Source organism: Anas platyrhynchos, chromosome Z (assembly GCF_047663525.1).
Source record: "Anas platyrhynchos isolate ZD024472 breed Pekin duck chromosome Z, IASCAAS_PekinDuck_T2T, whole genome shotgun sequence".
In the NCBI taxonomy this organism is placed as follows: Eukaryota; Metazoa; Chordata; class Aves; order Anseriformes; family Anatidae; genus Anas; species Anas platyrhynchos.
The window spans coordinates 22,428,878-22,439,768 of NC_092621.1; the positions used below are offsets into that span (position 1 = coordinate 22,428,878).

Genomic DNA, 10,891 nt, shown 5'->3' on the forward strand with positions numbered 1-10,891 from the left:
TAAAGAATGAAAAGACACATTTTGGTGTATAAAGCATATAGAAACGTGAATTCAGAACAAAGACAAAGGTATACTTAATTCTCTGCAGTCTTGTGTCTATATTATCCTTCAACACTGGCACAAAAATCACTGATCATATATGTGTCAGGCTGGGAAACACGTTTGAAAGTTCTGAGACATGCCTCTTGATCCAGTAATCATATTTTTTTTGTTTTGGTTTGGTTTGGTTTGTGTTTTTTTTTTGTTTTGTTTTGTTTTTTGTTTTGTTTTCTGCTCCCACACGGCCTAAATATTATTGTAGTTTACTGCTGACCTCAGAACTGATGCCTCAGAAATGGCCAGTTATACTCATTATTAATACAGAACCTATTTTTTTAATATTCTAAGACCTTTGATAAAATTACATTAAGGTATATGTAAATATAGCAAATGAGTAGCACTATAGGTAATTTATGTGGTCTGTACTGTAACTTTTGCTTTTAAAATTTTGCTCATAAACCACAAGCATGGTTTATGAGATGACTGAATGCTATTGAATGAGTTGATCTTTACAAGACCTGATCTTGCTTTCATTTAATTGAATGTTTTGCTTTTGACTTCAACAACAGCCAGAAGGGTTAAGGTTGCAAGCCCATTAAACCTTTACATAATGTTAATGACTGCTTGCAGACCTGTTTTTTTATGGAATCATCTTAAGTGAAAGCAGGGATGTTACTATGCTAAGAAGTTGATGTGATTTGTAAACTTAGGAGCCATAATATTAAATGACGTCTTACTTACATTCTTAAGCATTTGTTTTACAGTGGTGTCTAGAAGCCTACAACCAAAACTAGGCCCCTCATGTGGTAAGAATAGGAACATTCTTGTATTCATTCCTGAGCAGAATATGCTTATTAGCCATAGTTCTTGGTCTGAAACACTGCATAAAGACAATCGAAATTAAAAATAAGTTCTAAAGGTTTTTCAAGATTGACAGTGCATGCATTCAGGTAAGTATAAGCATTTGGAATTAATTTAAAAGGAGGCGTCATTTCCTTAAGGTTGTGTCATTGAACTGGTATTCATCTTGCCAAAACTTCTGTTGCATTATCAAGGAAATCCTGATAGCATTTTAAGACTCCTGTAAAAAGTTCAGCATATTATTTTCTCTATGCCTAGAACAACAGGATCTAGTCCTTGGTCTTGTAGGTGCTCTTAAGACACATAAAAGGTATAACCTGTTTTGTGAGTGTGCATGTATATATTAAATTGTGTTGTGGTTTTTTTTTTCATCACAGATGATAGCAGCCTCCTGAACTTGACTCCTTACCCATTAGTAAGAAGACGGAAGCGAAGATTCTTTGGACTGTGTTGTCTTGTCTCAAGTTAGAAGATTAAATACAGAAACATGAAGAAAATCATAACTTCGATTAAACCACTGTCATTTCATCACTGAAAAGAAGAACATTACTACTCTTGATTATAAAATATATTTTCTATGCTGGCCTATTCCTTTTTCTCTGTTGTTCCATCCCCCTTTTCAAAATAAGGGTTTTAATAGTTTAAAGTTATGGTGGTCAAGAATCAGTTGTGGAATAGATCTAGCATAATTAAGAATGTTTTTAAAAATTTTTAAAGTATGGTTTGCATGCTTACTTTCAACCACTGAGAGTAAAAAGAAAAAAAAAAAAAAGAGAAAAAAAAAACATGAATTATGGTTAATAGGTCATTTTTAAGTTTTCTATTGTTTGAACTACAGCAAAAAGTTTGTGCATAGTACAGTATTCTTATTAGTATCATATTGAAATACTTGATCATATTCTAACAGTCTTTAAGCATAGAAAACTATTTAACAGCAAAAGTATTAAACTTCTAAAATATTTAAACAATATTATAACAGAATTTGCACAAAATCTCCAGTCGCTTTTTGTGCTCTCATTCATAATTAGTCTTCCACTATATCTCAATTTAAAAGCTTCATAGAAAAATATCTTAATTTATGATACACAAAGCATACATAAAAGTATTTAGAACTTGTAAATACAGAGGAATCATAATATCTACATACTGTACAATGCATAGAAGTAACAGATTTCCTTTTAAGTCAATAGTATCTCTACAGGCTTTGGGGAAAATAAATAAATAAATAACTTATTAAATGAAGATGTAGTAAAATAAACAATGTAAAACACAACAGCAACCCATTTTGTTTCCAATAGAATTTAAAGCATGGTGTCTGCATACCACGAAGTATAAACTCTTATAGGGCATGCCAGAATTATCTCAGACTGTAAGATATTAAACATTTTACATTGTTAATAAAGTTTTTTATTTAAATTGTCCTGTGTCTAGTTATATTGCCAGAATATGTTTTTGCTAATTTTATTGTCAAAAAACTATGCTTTAAAGCAACAAAGCTTTGATAATTATTTTAATTTCAAGATGTGTGTTTACAAGCAAACAAAATATTATAATGAATATATAAATGCTAAAATAACAAGAAGTAGCAGTAACAGATAAGGATACACCAGACTTGTACTGATATTTCAGGATGGTAGGCAAGATACCAGAAATAAATCTGTGATAGATAGTCACACTAATATGTAACTATCATACAGAGCAGGCCACCTTGCCCATGTAATGTATGATGAAGGTGACTTTCTTCCACTCCATCATGACCCAGCATATTAACAGGAACCAAATTGCTTCTTACTGTATAACGGTTTAGTGATGGATAAGGAGGAATTGTTTACTTGTCACAGGAAACACCTACACCGTTATATACTCCATGTGTTTTGTTTTAGGCTGGTTGGTTGGTGGTTTATTTGTTTGGTTGGTTTTGTGGGGTTTTTTTGTTTGATTGGTTTGGTTTGGTTTGGTTTTTGTTTTTGTTTTTTTTTGGCTTTTTTTTGTTTTGTTTTGTTTTGTTTTTTTTGGCAAGACAGTCCTCAAAACAGTTTATTACAGAAAGCTATTAACTGAATTGTATCTGGCAGCTATTACATTTGCTCTGATTCATTTTTCTACCATTTTTTTTCTCATGAAAATGCTGAAAAAAATTTCAGCTCTCTGCTGAAAAAGTAAGAAAACATGCATATTGTCAGAAGCATTAATGTACTACATGGCCAAAAAATTGAGATCTAATTTAATCCAAAGAGAGGAAGACAGGATTTTTTTTTTAATTTCTGAACTGTGATTCCATCAGAGGCACACCATTCCACTTTCAGGAAGCCATGAAACAGAGCTTCCAGCATTTCCCTGAGAGGTTATTTCTCCTTTCATTCAGACACAGCAGACAGTTTTTGGTTGTTCTTGTTGTTGCTTTTTTTTCCAGGTTGTAGTCATCTGCTCACCTTTCACTCTTCCAGACAGAAAAAAAATATTTTTGAATAATCACCCCAAACAAATCTTTTAAATGCAACGAGGACAAATGCATGTTTAAAAAAAAAAATAATAATAATAGAAATTGTGTGTTTCCATGAGTAAAATGAATTCCATCTGAAGAATGTGTGAGTATGTGTGAGTACATACTTCAAGAACACATAGCTGCAAGCACAACTGTATTCTTTAAATAGTACAGAAAAGGTAACTCCAATGTGTTTTATGATTGCAGATCACATTCTTCAGAGCATACGACATTTAACATGAGAATACCCCCATGTGGTCACAAAACAGTGCACATACAGCATGTGCATGTATTAAAGAAGCATGGAGTCAAAATCCACAAATCTATGACAATTTCCCCATAGCAATGTCTTCATTAATTGGACACCAGATTTCTGTAAAAGTAACAGAATGTCCAAGAGATGGCAGCACTGACATGTTTCCATTGAAAGCCTTCCAACTGATAGATGTGCTCTATACCTCCATCCCCAGAGAAAGAACAGGATTTACAACTAAGAGAACTGGAAAAAAAAAAACGCTTTTGATGTTTCATGGTTATTAAAAAATACAATTTGGGGTGATGATCTGTAACTACAGTTAACCAATTAATTTTGATTCGTCATAACTTAAAGAAACAGACAGACATTATTTAATTAATCCTGTAAACATTAATGCCAAAAAAAAAAAAATGAAGACAAAAATACTGTGTATGGAGCAAGAGAGAAAGAGAGAAAGCAGATGGCCTTTATACAATACAGGCATATAGTGTTAATTCTTTAAAATCTTGTTATATTGGTACATACACAGAAATTGCACTATCAGGTCAGTGTGGTGAATTTTTTTAATAACTACTTTCATATAAAGGCAGATTAAGCAGTTGGCATGTCTAGTGCAATACCTGCCCAGCTATTGTCACATGGATTTTAACATGCTGTTACATGACAGTTCATATCTCTGTATCTTTATTGAATTTATTGCAATGGAATATGTATTAATGAGACAAATGTATACATGTCAATTAATTATGCAAAACTCTTGACATCAATCTTATCACAGTTAGTTGCACAACTTCAGCTCATCCTGTGATGGAAGAAGATTTATGTACGTTGTCTTTAACAGTTCTAAGTCTTTTCTGTTCTCACTGTTTTGAAGTGAACAGTAATATGCACATTCTTGTACCTTTTGTTATTCTGTAAACCTTACTTGTTCCTCTTCTAAAGAACTAAAGACTGAACTAAAGACAACTAAAATTTCAACCTTTGTTCATTTTGAAACCTCTCCATAGTTCTAATCAATTTTGCAGCTACTCTTCATTCCCTGTTATTCATTAGTTTATTGATCCTAACGGGCACATGCTTTCACGTCCAAGCCTAAAGAATATTGGTGATTGGGAGCTAATGGATTGTCTTCCAGTTATTCTTTAATAGATGATAAGCATGATACAAGGCCTAGCAAGTATCCAAACTGAAGAGGTGCTAAAGGATAAATTGCCTTCTTCAGGAATACAGAGGATTGTCTTTCAATAAAATTTGAAAAGAAAAAAAGGTACCACAACTCTTCTGCATGGTAAGAAACAATAAGCATAATTCCTGCACCCACTAAATCTTTCTTGTCGAGGCTTTGCGCAAAAAGCTCCATCTTTTCAGACCAAAACCAAATCCTTTATAACCACCAATCATTTGTATTACCTTTCTTCTTTTCACAGATATTTCATATTGTACAAAATGCCTGTCTAAATACTCAGTTATCTATGTACAGCCTAAGGGCTTCAGAACAAAAGCAAAATACAGGCATATAGAAATAGACAGTAAAAACATATTGAAGATTTCAGTAAAATGTTGTTTCTTTGACTAGCTAAGTCTTATCACCTTTTATCACTCAGCGGGCTTACTTGGGATGAGACACAATACAAAGACACTTATTTTTCACCATAAGACAAGTATATAACTATAAATTAAAGGAAATTCAAGAGTTTGAATCCTAGAATTCACCAAGACTGCTTATAGTAAGGCTAGGACTGCTGCAAAAGATATTCATTATGTAACCTGAAACTTATTTTATCTGAAGCAGATTTAGAGACTGCAGACATAAAGACAGAAAGTCAGTGGAATGAATACAGTAAAATAAATGAAAACAAAGATATCTCAGAACAGTATTAGAGAGCACAACAACAAGCTTAACAAAACTGTTTTTGAGCACTGACATCATATTTACTTATCCCCTGAGGTTAACCTGTTAATATGCTGTCAAGGAAAATTCAACTTGTAGTCAGGCACTAGCCTCTTCACATGTGAATGAACAAGCATCATAAATGTAAAAGAAGCAAGGCTTTGAATTTAACAAATATATAGTGGTGAAGTGGGTTGTTGGGGGTAGGGTGGAGAGAGAGAAAGAGAGAGAAAACTGTGAGATTTGACAATATCCAGATAAATATAATAAAATTTTAAAGAATACCTTTACTTTCCCATTGTGTCAGAAATAAAGAGCAGTCAGCAAGGGATAAATACATCAGTGATTTAGAAGTGCCTGGTGACACTGCACTTGCAATATGTTGCAAATATGGACCAAAAAATATATACACAGCATATTTTTCATGCAACCTGTAAGGTAACTGCAAAAGTAGAACTATACTAGCTTCTATGTCAGTATTTTATAAATGCATGTGCTGTTGAGTCTGTATCTATTTACATATAATTCATAAGAGGGACTTATGCTCCAGAAGCATTGCTGAATTATTCATATTTAATGCATAAAATATGTGATGACTTCAAAACATTACACAAACTTGTCAAATGTGTCAAATGTCCATTATAAAATCCTGAATTGATTCTAAGCTATTAAGCTATCAGTAATTCCTTAAAAATGGGTTGCTAATACAAAAGTGCATATATGTGGGCTCCTGGAATACAAGGAGTAGGGAATAACTCGTACAGACTGGGGAATGGAAAAGAGAAGAGGCAGTTAGGGAATGCTGGCCCAATTCTTCTGTTAACAGCCTGGGGTTACTCACTCAGATGGCTGAGAGAATATCAGTATTCTCCAATTCCTAACAATAGAAAACTGCTATCCACAAACTGATTTCAACTGATTCTGATTTAATACGGTTAATAAAACCATATTAATATATTCCCTGCAGCTGACAGGGAACAGTTCTATGTACATCCACTCAAACTCCTGTTGCAGAAAATGGACAGAAACCATTGACCTCAGCAGATGGTGTGTTGAACCCTTCAGGAAAGCTAAGAACAAATGGCAACATTTTCAGGAGTCAGAGAAATCTGCATTTGCTTCCATAAGGAAAGCAATTAACCTGACTGTCTTTGTGGGACTAGAAACAAGAAGAGATGAGTTTATCACAGCACTTCCCAGCTCAAGACCCTTGGCTAACAAAGTTGAATCTGGAATTATAAATTGGTGGTTGGGTGCCCTATAAAATACACTGATCTTCAACACCTGAAGGCAGCATGAAACAGGAACTGAGTTGCATAGTCCTGTCACTGGCAGGCACAGACAGAAACAGAACATAAGATGCAAACACAGTGATTTAAAACAGCAAACTCAGGTGCTTGATCAGTGATCATTTCCAAAATTAAAGCTTTGGTCTTTGGCAACTTAATTTGCCTAAGATCTACTACGTTTTCTTTTGGGTCTGGTCTAGACATGAGAGAATGGATCAAATGTCTTATGCTCTGATTTGGGACTCTTATCCACTTCTAAATGAGATACTGTTTGCAAAGCAGCTGCCAGAATGTGATTTTCTTTCTCACTAGTATTCAGCTCAGCCATACTTGTATGATCATTAATAAACTATATCCTAGATAAGATTGATGAAGTTATTTTAAGCAACAACAAAGCTACTGTAAAGTGTTTTCCTACCGATACAGAGCTAAAAAAAAAAAAAAAGGGGGAAGGGGGGGGGGGGGGCAGAATAAAAGTGCAACAGACTTAGATCTTTGTCAAGTCCCAGGCAAGACTCTAGTATTAGCCCTCCTTGTCATGAAAGACAGTCCAGGAGCACACTGAATTTTACAACTTAAAAAGAAATATTTTGAAGACGACCTCATAGATATCTAACATCAACCAACTGTTTTTTCATGTGATTTCTGTATACTGGTAATTACTCAGAGACAGGGAAGTTAACAAAATAAAGAGTCTTCTGACAGTACTGTTGAGATCTTACTTATTCAAAGTTGGAGTATTTTGCAGACAATCATAAACTCATTACAAGAAAAAAGTATAAGAAATTTGGGTAACCATTTAGTTCTTTTCTAGTTGAAAATACAATATAAATAAAATAAAATAAAATAAAATAAAATAAAATAAAATAAAATAAAATAAAATAAACACAGTTTCTCTGAAATTATTAATTCCTACTACTAATTACACAATAGATAGCATCTTGCAACTATTGAAAGAGTTCTCAAAAAGCATTCATAAGAGGCAGCCCTGTAATTCTGAAGCATAGTTTTAGCTCTGTAGCTTGTAGAAGACAAAAACTAGTCCTGAAATTAAAGAGGTTAATCTAAGTGTACCCCACATCTCTCCCAAATTATCTAAGTACAGAAGCAAGATAACAAAAATATTTTTCAAAAGATCAAAAGATTTTGATTAGGAAAAGCAAGTAGAAATTGAGCATGAGTGAACTAATTTACAGTGTAATTATTTTGTTTGTTTGTTTGTGTTGAAAGCAAGTTGTCAATATTTGTAATTCTTATGCAACCGAAGGAAAAAATATATATATTTAGTTTTTTAGATATGTTATTTTGATATCAGGATATAACACCTGAATTTCAGTTTATGTTATATGATGGGATACTGGTATCTACTAGTTGTAGATAGCTTAGAATCCAGGCAAATAGAGGGCTTTTTGCAGGTGAAGAAAGACAGTTGATAAGTAAAAATATATAAACAATGCTCTTCAAATAATCCTATGTTCAGAAAAGTACTAGCTGGAAGCCCATCACTTTCAGTTCTAGCTTTTCTTTGACAGTATAAACTCTCTCTGATCTTAACTCTGATTCTGAGATGAGGTATTACACTCCCCAAATGTCAATCCAGCACATCACTGAACAGTTATGTTTATTTCTCAGATCAGTGTCCTGGATGCTATGATTCCTCATTCCAACATTCAGATAGGAATTCGTCATGTCTCCTATTTACGGTGATATTCTACTCCATCCTAACCTGTTTTTAATTACCATCATGGCCATCACATTTTGATTTTCTTATATGCAGGGTTCCTACTGGATGTACTAGATACTGTCTTTATCTTCTGTGCATTTAATGATCTTTCCTGAGTGAATATAAAGGAATGACAGAAGTATCAAAGGTCACGCAATAATTAAGAGGTTTGCTTTTCACATTGGTGTGTTCAGATAAGTGTTCAGCTTATGTTTGTCAGAGAACAAATTTTCTTGATCAGACAGTTACACTGTAACCCAAATTCTCACCACAAAATGGAAGATCTAAAAATAAAAATCACAACCCTTCTATTGCAATGTAGAATGAACACGTTTGACCTTCTTTTATGAGCATTGTACAATATGAGAGCAAAAAAACCACAGTCAGAACTACTTCACAGAAGATGTAGCTCCTGGTGAAAGAATAATGGGGGGGGGGGGGGGGGGGGGGGAGGGAGAGGAAAAAATAAAAGAAGAAATAAAGAAGAAGAATCAAAAAGAATCAACAAGTGCTTCTAGTGACAGTGGTTAAAGCTGAGCTGAAAGGCACTCACATGCTACAGTAACAGTGATATAGGAACACTGACTGAACTTAAAGTTCATGTGATGCCACTGTGAGCATGGTGCATTCAGGAACAGAAGGCTAGATACCAGGTGTAACAGATTCCTGATGTTGCTGTGTAGTCTTGCAAGCACAAAATCTGATTTTAAGTTTGCCACGCCACTTCTTAAAACTTTTTGCCTCCTCAACAGTTTTTGAGGGAAAATAAATAAATAAATAAATCCTGGAGAATTTATTGCTATTTTAATCAATTATTCAATATTTAAACAAATAAATCCTGAAGTCAGAATCCTGACTACAGAATTCATTAATGACTTCTCCAGAAACCGCCTCTTCCACTACGAGCTGCGCCCTCCACAGCGCGCCCACCGGGAGGGGGCGAACAGGGGGCGGGAAGCGCGGGCCGGCGGGGCGGTGGCGGCGGGGCTCCCCCTCCGCGGGGCGTCCCTTCCCGGTCGGTGCCCATCCTTTACAGCTTCCCTTCCCTCCCGGTGTCGGTGCTCGGCGGGGCGATGGCGAAGCCGGGAGCTGCCAGAGGCGGCGGCCGGACCCAGCCCTCTCAGGGGGCGAGGCGCCGCCCGGTGGCACCAATGGCGCCAAGTGGCGCTGAGGCGAGGGCCGGGGCCTCAGGGCGGCGCTGCCGCCTCGTGGCACCGCGTCTCGGTTCCTGAAGTAAAAACAAAGCCTGAGCAGTTTTGTTTCTGTGGCTAAATCAACTAGCTAGAAGGAATTTTATCTATCTACTCCACGATGGCATCCAGTCCATCTTGGCTCAGATGCCTGTGTATAAACCCGTTTGAGTTCATATGGTATCTTCTTATTACATGAAGGACAGCATGTTCCTCACAGGTTATCATAAATTGCAAGATCTGTACAGGTGCCTCAGGGTCCTGAGAGTGTCTCAAGTGGCTCTAGACACTTATGTTTGGGCAACTGGTTTGGCCCCTTAGTGTTAGCAACATCTTTCTCGCATCAGTTTGGTGAGGTGTGGGTACCTTTCGGAACATGGATTATCCTGTAACAAACTCGATTAGGGAAATGCAACAGGAATAGGTTTGCAAGAGGAATAGGTTTGTTCATCCATAACTAGGTGTGATACTAGTTGTCACACCATTGTAAATTAAACTTTAAAATAATTTTTTAATTTTTTAAAAAATTTGATTTATTTTCATCCTGTAAGATCTCTGTCAGAAAAAGAGGAAAATGCTAAAACCAAACTTTTCCCATTTCAAGAACAATTGCACAGCGATCCACTTACACCTCTTTTTAAAGAGTTTGCTGACCTTTATGTCAGTGTAAAAGTGGGCTTCTTCATTTCTAAAAAATACTCTTCCTGTTGTCCATCTTCATGGGCAAGAGGCAAGAGAAGCTATGGAGACATCTGTTCCTGCTGTATCATAGAATCACACAATAACTTGGGTTGGAAGGCACCTGAAAGATCACCCAGTTCCAACTCCCCTGCCATAAGCAGGGACATCACCCTCTAGATCAGGTTGCTCAGAGCCTCATCTAACCTAGCCTTGAACACCTCCAGGGACAGGGCACCTGCAACCTCTCTGGGCAACCTTTTCCAGTGCCTCACCACTCTCTGAGTGAAGAATTTCCTCCTAGTCTCTAATCTAAATCTCCCCTCTTTTAGTTTAAAACTATTCCCCCTTGTCCTGTCATTATCTGATTGAGCAAAGAGTTGCTGTCTATTTTCAGCCCCAGCTCTCAGCCTTTCTTTGTAGGAGAGGTGCTCCAGCTCCTTGATCATCTTTGTGGCCCTACTCTGGAGCCATGTATC

General features: G+C 35.9%; 1 protein-coding gene across 1 annotated transcript in view; it reads left to right on the top strand.

Annotated features, from left to right (window-relative positions):
* Positions 1-2,320, top strand: part of RGS7BP (regulator of G protein signaling 7 binding protein) — a 46,112-nt gene extending 43,792 nt beyond the window's left edge. Inside the window, exon 6 of the mRNA XM_038169964.2 lies at positions 1,278-2,320. Within this exon, the coding sequence (XP_038025892.1) occupies positions 1,278-1,369 (92 nt within the window). The 3' untranslated portion in view covers positions 1,370-2,320. The remainder of the gene's footprint in view (positions 1-1,277) is intronic.
* The last annotated feature ends 8,571 nt before the right edge of the window (positions 2,321-10,891 follow it).